At 52.2% G+C, this 22,749-nt stretch overlaps 1 protein-coding gene across 5 annotated transcripts in view; it reads left to right on the top strand.

The window, feature by feature from the left end:
* Positions 1–22,749, top strand: part of itpr1b (inositol 1,4,5-trisphosphate receptor, type 1b) — a 731,378-nt gene that overhangs the window by 515,831 nt on the left and 192,798 nt on the right. For all 5 annotated transcript variants that reach the window (XM_072472138.1, XM_072472140.1, XM_072472139.1 and 2 more), the window contains one exon: positions 20,627–20,802. In XM_072472138.1, the coding sequence (XP_072328239.1) occupies positions 20,627–20,802 (176 nt within the window). The remainder of the gene's footprint in view (positions 1–20,626; positions 20,803–22,749) is intronic.

The raw sequence follows: 22,749 nt of genomic DNA, 5'->3' as shown, positions 1-22,749 counted from the left end.
TAACTCAAAGGTTGGTGAACATATGTTATTTTCTACCATAGAAGGCTATGGAGGCCAAAACACTGAACAAGAAAGCGATTTTCTTTAGATTTTAATGGCATGAAGGGGTATGGGGAGAAAGCGGGAATATGGCATTGAGATAAAAGATCAGCCATGATCCTATTGTATGGCAGAGCAGGCTCAAAGGGCTGAATGACTTACTCCTGTTCCCAGTTTCTGTATTTTGTTCTTCAAAAAAGGTTACTCTGGGCAGGAGCTCAGAAGAAACGGTCTTCATGTTTTGTTGCTCAAGAGCGCATCCCCCCCACCCCCAAAACCCTGGATGTTCTGCTGCCCGATCACTTGGCAGTATTGGTATCAGCTCACAAATTTCACCATTTGCCCTTTGTGGCAGAACCTGTAATGCCCTAAGCATTCGCAGAACTCCGGGAAGGTTTGCATGTTCGAGTGTCATATTTGATAGATGCTGAAGTTCTCGGCTGGCTTCAGTGTTGAGAGCATAAGGCAAAGAGAGTCTTTGCATAGTACGCAATCCTTTGGGTGTTATCCCTGCGGCTTGTTCCAAGCTCATGCAAATGGTGTGGTCAGTGAGAGGCCGAATGCTCTTGTACCTTGCAGTATATCTTTTTAGCCTCCAAGAGTGAAAGGTGTGGAACTAACAGGACATTACAAACAATATATGGTCTCTACCTCAGGGACTCAAATAGTTAAATTATGAAGACTGGTTGTATAAATGTGGACTGTATTCCCTTGAGTCAAGAAGGAAGATGCAAGAAGGATGTTCCTGATGGTAGGGGTGTTCACAACCAGGATTCACAGTCTGAGGACTCTGGGTAGTCCATTTAGGACTGACATTAGGAGAAATATCTTCACCCAGAGAGTGGTGAGCCTGTGGAATTCGCTACCACAGAAAGTAGTTGGGGCCAAAACACTATGGCCGTGATTCTCCGGAGAGATTTCGAAGTGTGGTAGTGAGCTGGAACTGCCACAACCTTCCTGGCACTCTGCAAGGCAGGCTATTCAATATTAATTGGTCCACTTAATGAGTCCTCATGGGATTCACGCCGCAAATGAAGGCTTCCCAACACATTCTCACTCACCAGTCCCCCACCCCAGCTAACTGGTTCAAGCAGCACTTAAACAGCACCTGCAGAACCAACCCCACTCAGCTTGCAGCCATGGTGCCCAGGCGAACGGCCCCAAGGTTTGGCGACGGGGACCTGGGGAGGCTCCTAGATACGGTGGAGGCCAGGCGGGGTGTCCTGTTCTCCGAGTGTCCCAGAGGTTGAGCCACAGGGCAGCCAGCCGTGGATGAAGTGGCAGCAGCAGTCAGCTCAGGAAGCGTGACCAGGAGGACTAGCCTCCAGTGCCACAAGAAGATCAATGACCTACACCGGGCAGCATGGGTGAGTAGACACCCCAGTCTCCCTTCACACCCCCACCCAATGTGAACCGCACATGTGGCTAACGATGCCCTCTCTGTGTCTCCACGGGAGAAGCTCTCCCACAATTGCCAGGAGAGGGCCCAGACCGTCTTTTGAGGAATGGGCCCTGAGGTTGGGGGTGGTTTTTGCCACACAGACTGACCCATCCCTCTGAGTGACCATGTGTCCATTCCCCGCAGGTCCTCCAGCTGATGGCACTAGCCCATCCCTGGATGCAGAGTTGTTGGGGAACTGAAGCTTCTGTAAGAAGATCAGGAAAGAGATTGAGGAGTGCGTAGGATTTAACTGCACAAGGGAATTATCACAGGCAGTGGTATGGGAGGCCTTGAAGGTAGTAATGAAGCGGGGGGGGGGGGGGGGGAGGGAAAGTGATATCATCTGGGCCAAGTTGGATGAAGAGGAGAGGTAGAAGCTTCAAAAGCTGATAGAGGAGATGTTGGAGGTAGACAGGAGGAGGGAGCTCCAGGCTAGAGGGAAGGCAGTACGCCAACTGAGGCGGGCGAGGGGAGCGATTTATGAATACGAGGAGAAGGTAGTATGCTGGCAGCCCAACTTGGGAGCAAGGCGGCGGCGAGGGAGATAGTACAGGTACGGGATAGGACGGGGAAATGGTGGTGGCCCGGAGCAGATTAATAAGGTGTCAGAGGACTTCTTGGAAAACTGTAGTGGTCGGAGCTACCGGGAGAGGAATAAGGGATGAGGGAGTTCCTGAATGGGCTGGTGTTTCCGAGGTTGGTGTCATAATATACATCTATGTATACAATGGAGTGCAGACAGGCAGTGATTGACACACAGGATGACCAGTAAGCGCACAGAACAGAGCAGCCAAACACCGGACAGGACACGACCACTATAAAGCCAGAGGGCACCAGTTTTCCCCCTCTCTCGGGAACCAGCCTCTGAGACAGTCAGAGTTAGTGAACTGGCCAGTGCAAACACCATGTGGTAGCGAGTAACTCTGGTTAGGCTAGTATCAGGTCTCCAGTCAAGTCAGCACAGTGTCAACCCACAGTTGAACATGTATAATAGTTTAGATGTTAAATAAAATCGTGTTGCATCTTATCAAGTGTTGGAGGTCTGTCTCTCGCTACACTGCATCAAGTGCAGTCCATATCGACCCAGCCTACCCAACACATCATGGTATCAGTGAGTGCTGCTGAAAATTGACGGACCTACCTTGAGTGAATCAGCATTGGCCAGCAAACACACGGACCTACCTTGAGTGAATCAGCGTTGACCAGCAAACAGCCATCCGGTGAATGGAATGCGTCTGCCCCCCTCCGCAGCGCAGGCAACCTCGGTGCAAATTGGAAAATCTTCAAACAAAAGTTCCAACTCTATCTAGAAGCCACCAACCTCGAGGCCGCATCGGACCCCAGGAAGATCGCACTATTCCTCTCCACAACCGGGGACCACGCCATCCAAATCTACAACTCCCTTACATTCGCTGAAGGTGAAGACAAGATGAAATTTAAAACAGTCCTACTGAAGTTCGACAGCCACTGCGACATTGAGGTGAATGAGAGCTTTGAACGGTACATTTTCCAGCAGAGGCTTCAGGATAAGGATGAACCTTTTCATCCTTTCTGACCCATCTCCGCATCCTCGCGCAGTCATGTAACTATGACTCGACCACTAATTCCATGATCCGGGATCAGATCGTTTTCGGGGTCCACTCCGATTCCCTTCGCCAGCAGCTCCTGAAAGGCAAGCAGCTCACCCTCACCATCTCCATCGAAACGTGCATTCTCCACGAACATGCTAACAATCGGTAGTCCCACATCAGGACGGCAGAAACAGCAAAGCTAACCTCCCACGAGGTGGAACGGGTGCAGGCCATCGCACAAATGCAGGGCCTAAGTATCGACGAGAGTGGCCGTTCTGCGCGCTTTTCCCGGGCCCCTGCGCATGTGTGCCACGACCGAGAGGATGGCGAGACCGACGACCAGACTGCACAGGTGCGTACGTCGTTCAACTGCACTGTGCATGCGCGATGGCACACTGAACGCACTGACGTTGGCGTCATGACGTGTCCAAATTGTGGCTCCGCTCATTTAAAGCGGCAATGTCCGGCAAAATCACGACGGTGTCCACAGTGTGGCAAGCTTGCCCACCATGCAGCCCTTTGCAGATCTGCTCCACTGCCCAGCATCCAGCGATCCCAGGCGCGGCGCAGAAGCGTCCGTTCAATACAGCAGGCCATGCCAGACTCCAACCCCGACAGCCCAACAAATCCTGATGCTGCGTGCCTCAAATCTCCATACCGGATGGGCATCGTTACGAAGCATGCGCTGCCTTTCTCCAAGACAGCGAAGCACCTCCCGATCCTCCGCGTGGATCCCGACGGCGAGTGGTGTGCTGTCTTCACAGTCAACAAGGCTCACATCCGGTTCAAACTGGACACCGGCGCATCAGCGAACCTCATCTCCAAATCCGATCTCGACACCATCCGCGTCAGACCAAGCATTCTTCCACCAATCTACCAGCAATCCTGCCAACCTCTGCGACCACCGCATTGGCGGCAGACCCGCCTATCCAAGTGCAGGGGGCCCTTGAGGCGGTCAACCAGAATTTGTTGCCCGCCGCAGAGACTAAACACACAGACTGAACTTTTGCACAACTGTGTTACCTTATCGTTTTGACCTCTGTACATATCGTTGATACCGTTTCATCTGCCCTATATCTGCACTAGTGACACCTTCCTGTGTACATAAGGTCATTTTAGCACATTCTGTATATAGTCACGCACATATACACATCCACACGTACATGCACCTTAATATTTATTATCTCAACACACACAATACAGAACAAACAAAAAAGGGGGGTGGGGGGAGATGTCATAATATACATCTATGTATACAATGGAGGGCAGACAGGCAGTGATTGACACACAGGATGATCAGTAAGCGCACAGAACAGAGCAGCCAATCGCCAGGCAGGACACGACCATTATAAAGCCAGAGGGCACCAGTTTTCCCCCTCTCTCGGGATCCAGCCTCTGAGACAGTCAGAGTTAGTGAGCTGGCCAGTGCAAACACCATGTGGGAGCGAGTAAGTCTGGTTAGGCTAGTATCAGGTCTCCAGTCAAGTCAGCATAGTGTCAACCCACAGTTGAACATGTATAATAGTTTAGATATTAAATAAAATCGTGTTGCATCTTATCAAGTGTTGGAGGTCTGTCTCTCGCTACACTGCATCAACTGCAGTCCACATCGACCCAGCCTACCCAATACATCAGTTCGAGGCGGAAGATAGGACCAGATTGGAGGGGTCGGTGGGGGAACAAGAGGTAAAGGAGGTAATTGGGTTCCCAGTGGAGTATTACAAGAAGCTCTAAGCTGATGGTGGGGATGTTTGAGGAAGCGACAGGGAAGGGGGTGCTACCACAAACTTTGGGACAGGCTTCAATCTGCCTGCTGTTTTAAAAAAAGACCAGGAACCGATGGAGTGTGGGTCGTTTGGCCCATATCGTTATTGAATACAGATGCCAAGATACTGGCGAAGGTACTGGCGGCAAGGTTGGAGGGCTGCCTCCCGAAGGTGATAGGAAAAGATCAGACAGAGTTTGTGAAAGGAAGGCAACTGTTTTTGAATATTTGGAGGTTAGTAAATGTAATCATGATCCCGGCCGAGGAAAAGGAGACGGAGGTGGTGGTGGGGCTAGATGCAGAAAAGGCATTCGATTGGGTAGAGTGCAGGTTCTTGATGGTCCGAGAGAGATTCGGGATTGGGCCGAGATTTACGGAATGGGTAGGGCTACTATATAGGGAACTGATGGGACGTGTCTGCACAAATAATATGAGCTTGGGGTACTTTGCCCTGCACCGGGGTACCAGGCAGGGGTGTCCCATCTTCCCCCTGCTATTTGCTTTAGCGATAGAGCCATTGGCCATCGTTTAAGGAGTTCGGGACTGTGGACGGGGGTAGTGCGATGGGGGATGGAACATAAGGGTATCTTTGTATGCGGATGATTTATTGTTGTATATTTTAGTGCCCAGTGTGTCAGTGGGGAACATAATGGGACTTCTCCAAAGGTTTGGCTTGTTTTCAGGATTCAAAGTAAATTTGGAGAAGAGTGAGTATTTTCTGATGTCCCAGCCAGGAGTCGGGGCGGGACTGGGGAGGCTGCTATTTCGCAGGGCGGCAACCCACTTCAGGTACTTGGGGGTGCAGGTGGCACGAGATTGGGGAGGTCTCTGTCGAGATCATTTTACTAGTTTTGGTGGGTGGGTGAAAGCGGGCTTTGCAAGCTGGAACAATCTCCCTCTGTCATTGGCAGGCTGGGTGCAGGCGATTAAATGAATGTGCTGTCACGATTTTTGTTTTTATTTCAGTGCCTGACTAATTTTTACCAAAGGCATGCTTCAAAGAAGTGGACAAATTGGTCACCTCGTTTATCTGATGGGGGACTGTAGCCAGGGTCGGAAAGGTCGTCCTCCAGAGACGGTGGCAGGATGGGGGGCTGGGCCTACCAAATTTACTATATTATTATTGGGGGTAAATGCGGAAAAGGCGGGGAGGGGGGTGGAAGAGGGAGGGAGGGGAGAGTCCAGGTAGTTTAGGATGGAGGGAGGTCTGTGTAGGGGGTTGGGGCTGAGGGTGCTGGCAAAGGTGCCACTTCTGATGGCCCCGGGCAAATGCTCCGCAAGTCCCGTGGTGGTGGCAACACCAGATTTGGAGACAATTGAGGCAGCACTTTAAGTTGGGGACTGGGCCAAGGGAGATGCCGATTCGGGGGACTCGTGGGTCCGAACCGGGGAGGCTGGATGGGAGGTTTCAGAGATGGGAGGAGAGGGGGATCAGGCAATTAAAAGACCTGTTCCTGGTGGGACGTTTTGTGAGGTTGGAAGAGTTGGGAGAGAAGTATGGACTGAGGCAAGGGGAAGGATTTTGGTACCTGCAGCTCCGAGACTTTGCAAGGAAGGAGGTTACGAGCTTCCCGATAGCGTTGGCCCCTTCGTTGTTGGAAGAGGTATTGACCGGGGATTGGAGGAGGGGTGGTGTCGGCGATTTATGGAAAATTCTGGATGTGCAAGGGGTGTCCATGGAAGGGATGAAGGCCAAGTGGGTAGAAGAGTTGGGGGAAGGTACTGGAAGAAGGATTGTAGTGTGAGGTGCTACGAAGAGTGAACGCCTCACCTCGTGCGTGAGTTTGGGGCTGATGCAGCTGAAGGTTGTATTTAGGGCGCACCTCATGAGGGCGAGGGTGAGCCGACCCTTCGAAGGACTGGAGAATGATTGTGAGCGGTGTGGAAGGGGCCTTGCAAATCATGTACATATGCTTTGGTCCGATCCAAAGCTGGAGAGATATTGGAGGGAGGTCTTTAGTATCATCTTGGGGTACTAAATGAGGACTTGGAACCAGGTCCCGAAGAGGCCATTTTCGGTGTGTCGGACCAGCCCGAGCTGCAGATGGGTGTGGGGGCAGATGCTTTAACCTGCGACTCGCTGATCGCCTGAAGGCGGGTCCTGTCAGGTTGAAGGTCAGCTTCTCCAACCTGTGCCTTGGCTTGGCAGGGGAAACTGCTGGAATTTCTGACTCGTAGGTGAAATTTAAGCTGAGGGGATGAAGGAGGGGTTCTAAAATTCCTGGGGCCTGTTTATTGTGCACTTTCGGGAAAAGGTTACCATTGAACATGGGGGATGGGGGGCTTTACTGTTTCTTTGTTTTGTTAACTTTTACCTGGAATGCACAAATGATGTATTGGATTGTATATTGAGGGGGTTGTTATTTTGAGGGATTGTTAATGTGTTTGTTTTTGTTAGTTTGTTTTTCTTTTGTTGTGTATTTGATGTAAATGTGGAGAATAAAAAGATTTTTTTTCAACAAATTTTTCCGTCACACGGCCAGAACTCTTTGCGCTCAGTGGGAGTTACGGGTGATCGGGGGCAGAGAGACGGGGGCTAGGGTTGCCCCGAGTACAGGAACACCCGGTCCATGGGTTGGCATGGTGGTCCCGTGCACATCCAGAATCCCCACTGCCCCGCAGGCCCCCCCCCCCCCCCTCCCCCGCCAAGCACAGGGGCAGGATGCCCAGTGCCCCCAGACTCATTGCCTGTGAGCGAATATGGCTGCTCACCACCTCCGATCCCACAGCAGCCCATCCTCCAGGTTCACGTTTTTGCAAAGGGGTACTAATTGGCGCCAGCGTGTCCACTTGCTGGGGAGGCCGCTGAATCGTGAGAGGCCATTGGATATGGGGAGGCTCCCGTTTAATTGTCTGGAAATATGGCTTAAGTGGTGATAATTGGTTTCTCGCCACGCTACGGCGGGATTCTGATTTCGCTTACGGGTGCGGGTCGGTTGCACCGCAAATGTTTTGGCGCTCAGTGTGGTTCCCGTTTTCTACCTCTCCCGCTATTCACCAGCCTCGTTTCACTCGAGCGAGAGTGCAACAAGGCCAGAGAATTGTGCCGTATCTTTTCAAGAAACAGTTGGAGACAGTTCTTGGGGCAAAGGGGATCAAAGAATGTGAAGGGAAGGTGGGAACAGGCTATTGAGTTGGAGCAGGCGTCACTATGTTAACATTTGGGGTGATCGAATAAAGGCACTTAAGACTAAGGGATTTAACAGGATAAATATAGAAGCTATTATCACCACTTGTCCAGGACAAAACGGCAGTTTTGTAAAATGAGAGCTGGGTTATTCATGAGCGAAATGAGGAAGAAGTGAAATGAGGAAGGATATCACGCCAAGTGTCGTGGAAATCTGGAACTACCCCCACCCCACCACCGCCACCGCGCATCCCACTGGCCACCCACCTCGGCCGCTGGTTCTGCAGAGTGGCAACGGCCATATGGATGCCCCTACCCCCGCACCCCACTCTCCATCACACACCCCACCAGACAGCCCACCCAGGGCAACACCCACTGTAGCCCCTATGGCGTCACTGGGTGGGGGGCCACGGGGCATACCGTTGGCCAGGGCAGTGCCAGCCGATGGTACCCCTGGCATCAGGGACTGCGCCCGGGCCCGAGGCCCCCACGGTGCTGGGCACTGACTGGGCCAGGCATGCGGAGATTGGGTGAGGGGTGGGTGACGTGCGGGAGCAGAGCCCGCAATGCCAACCGGGGCCACCATGCAGCTGTTGAACCGGTTGGGCACGAGGGTTTGCACCATGCTAACATGTCGGCTTTCACCCCTGCAGACAATAGATATTGGAATTCAACCAGCAATTGTGTCCTTCCTGTTAGTTGCCGCAGTCCTGGAGGATGCCCTGCAGCTGTATGTGCTGGAGATGTTCGAGGAGGAGGAAGCTGCAGCAGCGGAGCGTGCAGCAGCGGAGCGTGCAGCAGCGGAGCGTGCAGCAGCGGAGCGTGCAGCAGCGGAGCGTGCAGCAGCGGAGCGTGCAGCAGCGGAGTGTGCCACAGAGGAGCAGGTGTCAGCCACCCAGGATGGAGAGACGGCAGACCGAGGAGGAGGAGACGCCAAGGAGGCGCCTCATGAGGCCCTGCGTGTACTGGCAGCACCCATCATTCGAGGATATGCCGGATCAGGCATGCCATCCAACACTCGGCTGAGCAGGGAGACCGTGCCATATCTGCCAGATCATGGCTCACCAGGCGCCGTGAGGTATTGGCGTGGACACCTGCTCCCGGTGGCAGTTAAGGTGACGGTCGCCCCGAACGTTTACGCCACAGGGTTCTTCCAGGTGCCGAGTGGGGTCCTGTCGGGGATCTCGTAGACCTCGGTGCATCCACACCATCACTGAGGATTTATATGCCTAGTCGGCTCAATACATGCATTTCACATGGACTGAGCCCACCAGGGTGCTTCGGCAGTGGGGTTCACCACCATCGCTGACATGCCCCAGGTCAAAGGCTTGATCGACGGGATACATGTCCACTTATGAGCACCTGCAGATGACAGACTGCTCTCCACAAACCAAAAGGGGTTTCACTCGATGAACGTGCAGCTGATATGTGACCATCAGCTGTGCTTCATGCATGTCTGCGCCCGATACCCGGTGTGCACGACGCCTTCATACTGGGATACTCAATGATTCCTGACATGTACGAGACACCACCCCCTCCCTCTCGGCAGAGGGGTTGGCTCCTGGGTGAGAGGCTGCTGAAAGATTTAAACAGTTTAGGAGAGTGGTCCAAGAAATGGCTGATGAAATTCAACGTGTCAAGTGCGAGGTCTTGCACTTTGGAAAAAAGAATAGAGGCATGGACTATTTTCTAAACGGTGACAAAATTCACAATGCTGAAGTGCAAAGGGACTTGGGAGTCCTAGTCCAGGATTCTCTAAAGGTAAACTTGCAGGTTGAGTCCGTAATTAAGAAAGCAAATCAATGTTGTCATTTATCTCAAGAGGCTTGGAATATAAAAGCAGGGGTGTACTTCTGAAGCTTTATAAAGCATTAGATAGGCCCCATTTAGAATACTGTGAGCAATTTTGGGCCCCACACCTCAGGAAGGACATACTGGCACTGGAGCGGGTCCAGCGGAGATTCACACGGATGATCCCAGGAATGATAGGCCTAACATACGATGAACGTCTGAGGATCCTGGGATTATATTCATTGGAGTTTAGGAGGTTGAGGGGAGATCTAATAAAAACTTACAAGATAATGAATGGCTTAGATAGGGTGGACGTAGGGAAGTTGTTTCCATTAGCAGGGGAGACTAGGACCCGGGGGCACAGCCTTAGAATAAAAGGGAGTCACTTTAGAACAGATGAGGAGAAATTTCTTCAGCCAGAGAGTGGTGGGTCTGTGGAATTCATTGACACAGAGGGCGGTGGAGGCCGGGACGTTGCGTGTCTTTAAGACAGAAGTTGATAAATTCTTGATTTCTCGAGGAATTAAGGGCTATGGAGAGAGAGCGGGTAAATGGAGTTGAAATCGGACATGATTGAATGGTGGAGTGGACTCGATGGGTCGAATGGCCTTACTTCCGCTCCTATGTCTTATGGTCGTGGCTCATGACGCCTATCCGGAGGCCACGGACCGATACGGAGACCTGCTACAGCGACGCCCATGCAGCAACCACGAGCATGATAGAGCGGTGCTTTGCCCTCCTGAAGATGCGGTTCAGTTGCCTGAACCGCTCTGGAGAGGCCCTCCAGTATGAAGCTCAGAGGGTCACTCGCATTATGGCGGCCTGCTGCATCCTCCACAACATCGTGCAGCAGAGGGGCGATGTGTTGATGGAGGAGAATGAACGCCAGGCCTCATCCAACGAGGAGGATGTGGGAGAGAGGGAGGATGGACAGAACATGAGGAGCAGGCTGGCACAGGAGGCCGCATGACGTGTGTGTCTGGGCCAACGCGCGCAGGATGCTCTGATCGGCTCCAGGTTCACAACTTTGGCATTGGGGGGGGGGGGGTGCACAGTGACGGGGGGAACAGGCCAGGGGCATGGACACCACATCCATCCCCTCTTTCGCCTCCGCCCCTCCCCCCCCAGCCTGCTACCTCCCTCCATGATGTATACCTGCCGCACTGAGGGGTGGGGGGCACTGGATTGGCTGTAGCACCAAGTCTGGTCCATGGGATGGGGGATGATAACAACCCACTCTGCGATGAGCTCTGTTGCCCCGCACAATTTGACAACGTCTGACTCCTGCCCACAGCAGCACTTTCCACCGTCCACCTGGGTGATGCATGCAAACTAGCCATTCCACTGCATGGTCCCATCGGATCCCTCTGGTGACGGTGGGGATGGTCGAGGGGTGGAAGGAGAGGGTGGGGAGCCCAGGCCACCCACAACATCCGCCCACTAATGACAGCCCCGACCAGCCCATCCCTTGCACCCATCTGACAGAGCACCGAGGCAGGTTGCAGCAGTATTTGTACTCGTATCATGCCTTCCACGATCTCAGCACTTCCCAAAGCATTTTACGACCAATTGAATGTTTTTTGAAAGGTAGGCGCTGTTGTAATTGAGGACATTTTGCAATGTCAAATATTATAATTTTGTATTATAAATATGCATTTTGATCAATGGAATATTTTATTCATAGAACACTCCTTGACTGGTCATGATATGAATGGTTTTATTTAAATTTTTGCAGCAGGTTTTGTACCATATAAGGAACTGAAACCCATTGGTATTTCTTGAACATGTTCCTCTTGTCGACTGCTGTCATCACACTTGGGGGAATTCTCTTTTTGGGTGTGTGTTCCGTGTCCATCTGCCCCCTCCTCCTTGAAAAATTGGACTTGAACAGACATGCGATGGCGAGATAAAATTCAGAATGAACATTAAATATCACGCCCGGATTAGTGGGAAATTGGACGTTAGGTCATTGAATTAATTTCCCATGAGCTGTCAGCTGCCTTTTTACGAGATCAAAGGAGGAGACACAAAGGTGCTGTGATGCAGCAAGGAGCAGATAACGCGACGAATAGACCTCCTGTCAAGTCTGAATTACCCGTTTGAGCATCACAGCACTTTTGTGCGTTTTAAGATCGCTGTGTTTCATAACAAAGCTCTCTCCAGACCTGTATTCACACCTTGCAGAAACTTTTACCTGGCGGCACTTTAAACTCATTCCAACAAACTTCTGGGCACCTCAGTGATTCAGCTGTCTGCAAAGTGCTGTCGTAAATCTTTCATCATCGCTTTAGGGGAGAGAGCGAGAATAGCATGTTGCAACACCGCTCCTTCCCTTTTGGTCCCAGCTCTCCAGTCTTGCACATCTCAAACTTTATATTCTACCCCTCTGCCACTGCCACAGACCATACGCTCAGCAGATAATCTACCCTTTAACAAGCAATCCATGTCGCATTTTATGTTAATTTCAAGAGTTTCAAAGAACATTTTTGTTCTGCTATTCGCTTTGTGTTTCGGTATCGGATAGGTTCACACAGTTGTGTTATATTTTGATATATGTCGTCTAACATGCATTTCCCGTCTGTCGCACTTCAGTGCCACATTCCGTTGTTTGTGCCACGTTTTATATTTAAAAACACCTTGAGAAACAAAACCAACCATTGTAGGAATGCAGATATTTTCTGGGTAGAAAATACCCAAAAGCAGGGCACTTATTCTGACTACTGCCTGATTATCGGGTGTAGTTGCAAATGATCAAAAGAAACAATTTGCATCTATTTCTAAAAAAAAAAAAATATTTTTATTCTCCTTTTTCACATTTTCTCCCAAATTTACACCCACCAGCAATAAACAATAATCAGCAACAAATATGTCAATGCCTATAACAATAACAACAATCCCATCCTCCTATCAAACCCCAAACATTAGCCCGCATGTTTACATAAACAAATGACAAAAAGGAGTCCGGGATCACCCATCGTCACCCTTAATACACACAGCCCCCCCCCCCCCCCTCTTTCTCCCCCCCCCCCCAACTAATGTTCAATGTTATCCAGTTCTTGAAAGTGCATAATGAATAATGCCCATGAATTGTAGAACCCCTCTGTCCTTCCCCTCAGTTCAAACTTAACCTTCTCAAGAGTCAAGAATTCCAACAGGTCTCCCCCCCGCCACGCCAGGGCACATGGTGGAGAGGCGAAGGCTACGATATCTGCCTCCGCCCCCGTTTCCAACCCTGGCTGGTCCGACACCTCGAATATGGCCTCCCGGGGACCCGGGTCCAGTTTCATGTGCACCACCTTGGAAATTACCCTAAAAACCTCCTTCCAGTAATCTTCTAGCTTTGGACAGGACCAAAACATATGAACGCAACGCTCACACACATCATCTACACCTTCAAAGAATCGGCTCATCCTCGCCCTCATGAGGTGTGCTCTGTATACCACCTTCAGCTGTATCAGCCCCAACCTCGCACACGAGGTGGAGGCATTTACACTCCGGAACACCTCACACCAGAACCCCTCCTCTATAACCTCTCCCAACTCTTTCTCTCCCCCCCCCCCCCCCCCCACTTGCTTTGATCCCTTCCAGTGGTGCCTTATCCTCTTCCAAAATAGCTCTAGAAACCGCTGACACTACCCCCTTCTCCAGTCCCCCTGTCGTCAGCACCTCCTCCAACAATGTGGAGGCCGGTCCCTCCGGGAAGCTCTGTATCTCCTTTTTGGCAAAATCTCGAACCTGCATGTATCTTAACACTACCTCCCGTTCCAGCCCATACTTAGCGTCCAGCTCCTTCAGTCCTGCAAACCGACCCCTAAGAAACAAATCTTTTAGTGTCTTAATCCCCTTCTCCTCCCGTTTCTGAAAATTTCCATCCCACCTCCCTGGCTCAAATTTGTGGATCCCCCGAATCGGCATTTCCCTTGACCCTGCCCCCAACCCGAAGTGTTGGCGAAACTGCCTCCAAATTCTCAATGAAGCTATTATTACCGGACTCCCTGAGTATTTCCCCGGAGCTATCGGGAGCGATGCTGTAGCTAGTGCTTTCTGTCCCGACCCCCTCCACAAACTCTCCTCCGTTCTCACCCACTGGGAATAAACCCCTCTGACCCAGCTCCGCACCTTCTCCACATTCACCGCCCAGTAGTAGTACATCAGGTTTGGAAGACCCAAACCCCCTGCCTGCCTTCCCCTCTGTCGCAGCACCTTTCTCACTCTGGCCACCTTCCCTCCCCATATGAACGAGGTAATCCTTCCCTCAATCTCTCTGGAAAAAAGTCTTTGGCAGGAAAATCGGTAGGCATTGAAAAATAAACCGGAATCGCGGCAACACTTTCATTTTAACCGCCTGTACCCGACCCGCCAGTGACAGAGGGAGACCATCCCACCTTGCCAGATCGGCTTTCACTCTCCCCACCAAACTAGAGATGTTGTACCTGCGAACCCTTCCCCACTCCCGGGCAACCTGCACCCCCAGATATCTGAAGTGAGCCCCTGCTCTATGGAATGGCAGCCCCCCTGCCCACACCCCTGGCCGAGACACCACAAAATACTCACTCTTGTCTCGGTTCAGCTTGTACCCCGAGAAAGACCCAAATACTCGAAGTAGCTCCAATGTTCCCCCTATCGCCACACTCTGTTCCGACACATATATAACAGCAAGTCGTCGGCATATAAGGACACCCTATGCTCTATGCCCCCCCCCTGCACTATTCCTTTCATGCTCCCAAACTTCTTAATGCGATGGCCAACGGCTCAATCGCAAGTGCAAACAGCAGGGGGGGACATAGAACATCCCTGCCTCGTCCCACTGTGGAGAGAAAAGTATCTCGAGCTGATGTTGTTTGTGCGGACACTCTCCCTCGGCTCCTTATATAGTAGCTTTACCCAGTTCACAAACCTTGGTCCAATCCCAAACCGCTCCAGAACTGCCAACAAGTACCCCCATTCTACCCGGTCAAACGCCTTCTCGGCGTCCAATGCCACAACCACCTGTTTCCTTCCCTTCTGCCGGTGCCATAACCACGTTTAATACCCTCCTAATGTTTGAAAAAAGCTGCCTCCCTCTCACAAACCCAGTCTGATCCTCACCTATCACCTTCGGGAGGCACTCCTCCAGCCTACCCGCCAGTACCTTTGCCAATACTTTTGCGTCCACATTCAGAAGTGACATGGGCCTACACGACCCACACTCCGTCGGATCCTTCTCTCTTTTTTAGCAACAGTGAAATCGATGCCTGCCCCAAGGTTTGTGGCAACACCCCTTTCCCTATCGCCTCTTCAAACATCCCCACCATCAGGGGTGCCAGTTTATCCTTGAATTTTTTATAATATTCCACCGGAAACCCATCCGGCCCTGCCACCTTCCCCGACTGCATCCTCCCAATCGCATCCTTTATCTCCTGCTCTACTATTGCTCCTTCTAATGTAGCCCTGTTCTCCCCTCCCAGCCTCGGGTACTCCAACACATCTAGAAATTCCTGCACCTCATGGTCTCCCCCAGGTAGCTCTGACCTGTACAACCTCTCATAAAACTCCTCAAAAACCTTGTTAATCAGATCCGGAGCCAACACCAACTTCCCTGCCCTATCCCTCACCTGAAGCATTTCCCTTGCCACTACTTCCCTCCGGAGCTGACCTGCTAACATATCCATGTTCATAAACTGCACCCCTTGCTCGTCTCAGTTGGCGCACCGCCTTCCTGGTAGACAGTCGGTCGAAGCTCGCCTGTAGTTCCTTCCTCTTTTCCAGCTTCGCTGGGTCCCCATCTTCTGCATAACTCCGATCTATCTCCAACATCTCATCTATTATCCTCTGCCGCTTCAACCTCTTCTCTTTGTCCACCCTGGCCTTAAACAAAATTACCTCACCCCTCACCACCGCCTTTAGAGCCTCCTAGACAACTGCCTTCGACACCTCACCCGTACAGTTGAAACCTACATATTCCCTAATTACCTTTTCAATTTTCTCCCAGAACACTTGGTTCCCCAAAAGTCCCACATCCAGTTTCCACCCCGGCCTCTGCGCTACCCCCTTCTCCAGTACCATATCCACCCAATGCGGGGCATGATCTGACACTGCAATTGCCGAGTATTCCGACCCCTTAACCCCAGCCAGCAAAGCCTTCCCCACCACAAAAAAGTTGATCCGCGAGTATACCTTATGGACTGCTGAGAAAAACGAGTATCCCCGTTCCCTTGGGTGCAGGAACCTCCAAGGGTCCACCCCCCCCCCCATTTCCCCCATTAGCCCAGCCAGCGCCTTCGCCCCCCCCCCCCAAATCAGTTTGTGTGTGTCCCAGTCAGGGATGGCCCCAAACACCTTTTTCGCGAATCCCACATCGTCCCAATTGGGACCGTATACACTTAACAGCGCCACTAATCTCCCCTCCAGCGCCCCTGTCACAATCCCATATCTACCCCCCTGATCTGCCACCACCTTCTCCATCTGGAAGCGTACCCTTTTGCTGACCAGTACCACTACCCCTCGAGCCCTTCCGTCAAATCCGGAGTTAAACACTTGGCTAACCCAGCCCTTAATAAGTCTCACCTGGTCCTTCACCCTCAAGTGAGTCTCCTGCAACATTGTCACATCGGCTTTCAAACTTTTAAGATGCACAAGTACCCTGGACCTCTTGTCTGGACCTCCTAACCTTCTCACGTTCCATGTGACTATCCTAACTGGGGGTCTCTCACCCCCTCCCCCTCCCCCGCACTCTTCTTATCCACCGTCGTCATACCACCGGGCCCTGCCTCATAAGCCTGACCCGCCCCTGTCCATTATTAACATCGAACCCCTTCCCCCCCCCCTACATTTCCTCTTGAAAAAACATCTCCCAGCAGAAAACAGAACACCAATCAACCCAACCATTAACTTGAACTCTGTAACAATGCAAAGAGAAGTAAATTACAATACACATCAGTAAAAACAAAGTTGTAGCATTTATACATTTTCCAGCTGCCCAAACACAGTCCACAGTCTCTCTTCCAGCTCCACTCCTCACGTCTGTCCCAAGCCTTCTGCCCTCACGAACGCCTCAGCCGCCTCCGCTGTCTCAAAACAACAGTCTTTGGCGTTATACGTTATCCTCAGCTTCGCCGGGTACACCATACCAAATCGCACCCCCTTTTTGTACAGTGCCGCCTTCACTCGCCCGAATGCCGCTCGTCTTTTTGCCAACTCCACCGTCAAGTCCTGGTAGATCCGAATTACAGCACCATCCCACTGCACCTCGCGCTTCTGCTTCGCCCAGCTTAATACCTTCTCCTTCATGCAAGTAGATATGGAAGCAGATAATTACTGCTCTTGGCGGCTTGTTCACTTTGGGCTTCGGCCTTAATGACCAATGAGCTCGGTTGAGCTCGTACCGGGAGGGGCTCTCACCCTCCCCCATCAGCTCCGCCAACATCTTAGCGAAGTATTCTGTTGGCCTTGGACCCTCTGTCCCTTCGGGCAAGCCCACAATTCTCAAATTGTCCTGCCTTGAGCAGTTCTCCCATTCCTCGAGCTTTGCTCAGAGCCCTCTGTTGACCTCCACCACCCTCCGCAGCTCGTCCCCCATCGAGGTGAACTGGTCGCTGTGTTGCGACACGGCCTCCTCCACTTCCTTCATCTTCTCGCCCTGCTCTCTCATCTCGGCCAATGTCTTTGCCACAGCTACTCTCACCGGGGCGATTGCCTCCTCCACCAATGACTTTAATGTGACCGTCGTCTCCTTCCTCAAGGCCTCCATGTGCCTCGCAAACTGCTTTTCCAGCTCCACCGCCATCACCTCGGTCATCTTCTCCGCCGTAAGTAGTGCGGCCCCACCATGCGGTTCGGCTTCCGCCATCTTGTCAGCACTTTTGCTTGTCCTCTCATTCAGCGGTGAGCCCGTGTTTCCTCCTTTCTTCGACGCTGCTCTTCGCATCCTTTAGCGGCTTATTGTTTTTCCTTTCTTTTTTTTCCCCTTTCACCCTTCTGTCCCTATTCAATCTGTTCTTATTTTGAAAAAAACAAACAATTTTTCTTCCTTCCCCCCCAAAAAAAGGGGAGAAAAAAAAACTTTCACCAAACTTTTTTTAAACTTCTTTCTCTTCTCTTTTACATTCCACCAGAGTTCCCCTGGGACCGGACTTCAGCCTTCTTATTACATTCTAGGTGGCAGCCACCCGATGTGGGACATCCCACCTACATCACGCCCTGGCCTCGGGCCTGCCGCCTCGGCCTCCGTTTGGCTCCGCCCCTGCTGCTCTGGCCTTCGAGTGTGCTGGGCCCAGTGCCTCAGCCCCCACCGCCCGACACCCGCGCGGGGCTCCTTGCCGGTTTTCAAACTGGCCCCGCTAGCTGCCCGTGACGGCCCCAAAGGCCGACGATAGTCGGGGGGTGATCAAAAAATCAGGGAAATCCCCGAAAGCGCCGACAATCGTGGCCACCGGCAGGAGCTCTTCTTGATGCGGCCGCCCTGCTCGCATACGCCACTGGAAGTCCACAATTTGCATCTATATAGCAACCTATTTTTAAATAAATTTAGAGTACCCAATTCATTTTTTCCAATTAAATGGGCAATTTAGCATGGCCAATCCACCTAGCCTGCACATCTTTGGGTTGTGGGGGTGAAACCCAAGCAAACATGGGGAGAATGTGCAAACTCCACACGGACAGTGACCCAGAGCCGGGATCGAACTTGGAACCTCGGCGCCGTGAGGCAGCAGGGCTAGCCCACTGCGCCACCGTGCTACCCCCTGTATAGCAACCTTAACATCACAATTCACTGCAAAGGAATGGTATCAAACAAAATTTGACACCGAACCACACGCCGTTATTAAGTCAGGTGACCATAAGCTTTGGTCAAGGAGATAGATTTTAAGGAGTGTCTGAAAGGAAAAGGGAAAGGTTTGGGGAATTCCAGAGCTTAGGCCCTAGACAAAGAAGGTACAACCTTTAATGATGTAGTGAAAGATATCAGAGAAAAGCAGCAGGCCAAATTGGAGGAAAGCAGAGGTTTTATTTTTGTGTGGGTGGTTGCAGACCAGAGGAGGCTGCAGAGATTGAAAGAGATGAGGTGACAGCTGGATATGACCGTCGAGTGTGACAGTTTTAAAATGAAAGGATTACTGGAGCAGGAGGCAGTGTAGGTCAGTGAGCGCAGATATGGTGGGGAAATGCTGCAGGTCAGAACATGGGCAGCTGAGCTTAGCACGAACTGAAGGTTACAAAGGAAATAAAATGAGGCCAGCCAAGGCAGCGTTGTAATATTTGGGATAACTAAAGCTTGATTTGAGGGCATCCACGTCGGGGGAGCTGAGGCAGGGGCAGAAATGGTCAATATTGCCACGGTGTAAATAGCCGGTCTTGGTGATAGAGAGGAGATGAGCACAGACCTTCAGTTCAATTCGAGGTCAAATAGGATACAGAGGTTGCAGACAGTGGTTGAGGGTAAGTGGCGATGGAATCAGTGTCTTAAAGAATGTAGTGACGGTGGCCGAATACAATGACTTTGCTGTTTTTTATGAAGTGGAGTCACTATTGTAATGTAGTAAACAGGGCAACCAATTTGCACCCAGCCAAGCACCCACAGGCAGCAATGCAAAAATGAAAGAATCTATTGAGGGATACATTTTAGCATGAATATTGGAAATAGTTCCCCACACTCTTCTTAAAAAGTGTGCCGTGGGATATTTCATGCCCGCCTCAGCCAAAAGATCACACCTCTGATAGTGCAGCACTCCTTGCGTACTGCACTGGAGTGTCGGCCTTGAGTTTTGCATCAAGTCCTGGAAAGGGACTTATGATGCGGAAGTGAGTGTACTGTGAGTTGCCTATTGGCTGAGGCACTGTTGGATCTTTGTATCCACTTGAGAGGACAGATGGGACCTTGGTTAAACGTCTCAACGGGAGGAGGTAGCATCTCTGACTTGGCAGCTCTCCCTCAATGCTACACAGGACTGACAGCCTAAACCTCCTCTGCTTACCAAAGTATACTATTTGACCTGCCAAAGTTACGACCAGAGACACCTTTTATCTTCTAATTATTGAAAGCTAACCTTCTATGTTGGGGTACGGGGAAAGTAATTAAGGGGAGGGGTTTCATTTTGCTCTTTCACCACATCCTCAATTGTTTCGACCTTATGCAAAACTTAACAAGATGCACTGCAGGAACTCACGGAGGTTCCTGAAGCAGCACCTTCCAAATCCACGAACGCTACCACTTAGAAGGATAAGGGCAGCAGATATCTGGGAATGCCACCATCTGGAATTTCCCTGCCAAGTCATTCACCACCCTGACTTGGAAATATATTGCTGTTCCTTCACTGTCATTGGGTCCAAATCCTGCACTTCCCTCCCTAACAGCACAGTTGGCGTACCTACACCTCTGGGACTGCAGCGCTTCAAGAAGGCAACTCACCAGCACTTTCTCAAGGGCTACAAGGGATGGGCAATAAATGCTGGTTGAGCCAGTGATGCCCACATCCTGTAAAATGAGTTTTTAAAAACTTGATGGTGAAACCATCTTCCCCTCTGCCCTGACCACTGATAGCAAAGACTTTTTCTTTCTCTCTGATTTCTTTTCTACTGGCAGGAATGAATGTCAAGCCTAAATGACAGAATTCCTTGCCTGTCGTATATAGAGTTTGTTGAAATGTTGTCATTGGTTGTATAATGCGAGCAATAATAGTTTGGGTTGAGACGAAAAGGGGAAGGACATCCAAACCAACTTTTCCAAATAAGGATGGGGGGGGTTTCCTGCTCCAAGTCCTTAAGATGATTCTTGTCCACAAAAATAATGTGTATCATTGGAAATTCCTGTCTGTGGTTGCACAGCCCATATTTGGTGATTAGCAGTGAACCTCTTCTGTGACCGACACAGGAGGTGACTGGTTGTATTTTGTACTGACTGTTTCTTTTGTGTGTAGGTACTTTGGAAGCACACTTGTCAGGCCTACTATGGACAGCAGTCTGCATATCTCTGGCTATCGTAATCGCCCTTCCGAAACCTCATGGTATTAGAGCCTTGATTGCCTCTACGATTTTGCGACTTATATTCTCAGTTGGTTTAGAGCCAACCCTCTATTTGTTGGGAGCGTTTAATGTGAGTATTTCATGAAACTACAACACAGGTACAATCCATGCTAACATGGCCAAGGGGCTCTTTGCTCCGTGTCGACAGCTCTCATAGGCAGGAAGGACCAAATGACCACTGAGTTGTATGACCATGGTGTGTTGAATGATTCCATAGTTCCAGAGACAGGAGCACCTCTGAACACTTTCAGATTAATGTTGTTGTATTAATACAAAAAAGGTAAAATAGCCCGTTCTTTCCGCTTCCTAAGGAGCAATGCCCTTCTTAATATCTTGCTCTCTCTCTTGCACCCTCTCTCCCTCTTCCCATCTCACTCCCTCTTTCCATCTCTCTCCCTCATTTCATCTCTCTCTCTCTCTCTCCCTCTTCTCATCTCTCTTTCCTCTTGCTCCCTCTCTCTCTCTGCCCATCCCCCATGCCATGCCCATCTCTCTCCCTCTGCCCATCTCTCTCCCTCTGCCCATCTCTCTCCCTCTGCCCATCTCTCTCCCTCTGCCCATCTCTCTCCCTCTGCCCATCTCTCTCCCTCTGCCCATCTCTCTCCCTCTGCCCATCTCTCTCCCTCTGCCCATCTCTCTCCCTCTGCCCATCTCTCTCCCTCTGCCCATCTCTCTCCCTCTGCCCGTTTCACTCTGCCCGTTTCCCTCTGCCCGTTTCCCTCTGCCCGTTTCCCTCTGCCCGTTTCCCTCTGCCCCTCTCCCTCTGCCCCTCTCCCTCTGCCCCTCTCCCTCTGCCCCTCTCCCTCTGCCCCTCTCCCTCTGCCCCTCTCCCTCTGCCCCTCTCCCTCTGCCCCTCTCCCTCTGCCCCTCTCCCTCTGCCCCTCTCCCTCTGCCCCTCTCCCTCTGCCCCTCTCCCTCTGCCCCTCTCCCTCTGCCCCTCTCCCTCTGCCCCTCTCCCTCTGCCCCTCTCCCTCTGCCCCTCTCCCTCTGCCCCTCTCCCTCTGCCCCTCTCCCTCTGCCCCTCTCCCTCTGCCCCTCTCCCTCTGCCCCTCTCCCTCTGCCCCTCTCCCTCTGCCCCTCTCCCTCTGCCCCTCTCCCTCTGCCCCTCTCCCTCTGCCCCTCTCCCTCTGCCCCTCTCCCTCTGCCCCTCTCCCTCTGCCCCTCTCCCTCTGCCCCTCTCCCTCTGCCCCTCTCCCTCTGCCCCTCTCCCTCTGCCCCTCTCCCTCTGCCCCTCTCCCTCTGCCCCTCTCCCTCTGCCCCTCTCCCTCTGCCCCTCTCCCTCTGCCCCTCTCCCTCTGCCCCTCTCCCTCTGCCCCTCTCCCTCTGCCCCTCTCCCTCTGCCCCTCTCCCTCTGCCCCTCTCCCTCTGCCCCTCTCCCTCTGCCCCTCTCCCTCTGCCCCTCTCCCTCTGCCCCCTCCCTCTGCCCCTCTCCCTCTGCCCCTCTCCCTCTGCCCCTCTCCCTCTGCCCCTCTCCCTCTGCCCCTCTCCCTCTGCCCCTCTCCCTCTGCCCCTCTCCCTCTGCCCCTCTCCCTCTGCCCCTCTCCCTCTGCCCCTCTCCCTCTGCCCCTCTCCCTCTGCCCCTCTCCCTCTGCCCCTCCCTCTCCCTCTGCCCATCCCTCTCCCTCTGCCCATCCCTCTCCCTCTGCCCATCCCTCTCCCTCTGCCCATCCCTCTCCCTCTGCCCATCCCTCTCCCTCTGCCCATCCCTCTCCCTCTGCCCATCCCTCTCCCTCTGCCCATCCCTCTCCCTCTGCCCATCCCTCTCCCTCTGCCCATCCCTCTCCCTCTGCCCATCCCTCTCCCTCTGCCCATCCCTCTCCCTCTGCCCATCCCTCTCCCTCTGCCCATCCCTCTCCCTCTGCCCATCCCTCTCCCTCTGCCCATCCCTCTCCCTCTGCCCATCCCTCTCCCTCTGCCCATCCCTCTCCCTCTGCCCATCCCTCTCCCTCTGCCCATCCCTCTCCCTCTGCCCATCCCTCTCCCTCTGCCCATCCCTCTCCCTCTGCCCATCCCTCTC

The sequence above is a fragment of the Scyliorhinus torazame genome, chromosome 13, assembly GCF_047496885.1.
Source record: "Scyliorhinus torazame isolate Kashiwa2021f chromosome 13, sScyTor2.1, whole genome shotgun sequence".
Lineage (NCBI taxonomy): Eukaryota > Metazoa > Chordata > Chondrichthyes > Carcharhiniformes > Scyliorhinidae > Scyliorhinus > Scyliorhinus torazame.
Note: the sequence above shows the minus strand (reverse complement) of the source record. Positions and strands in the feature narration are given on the sequence as shown.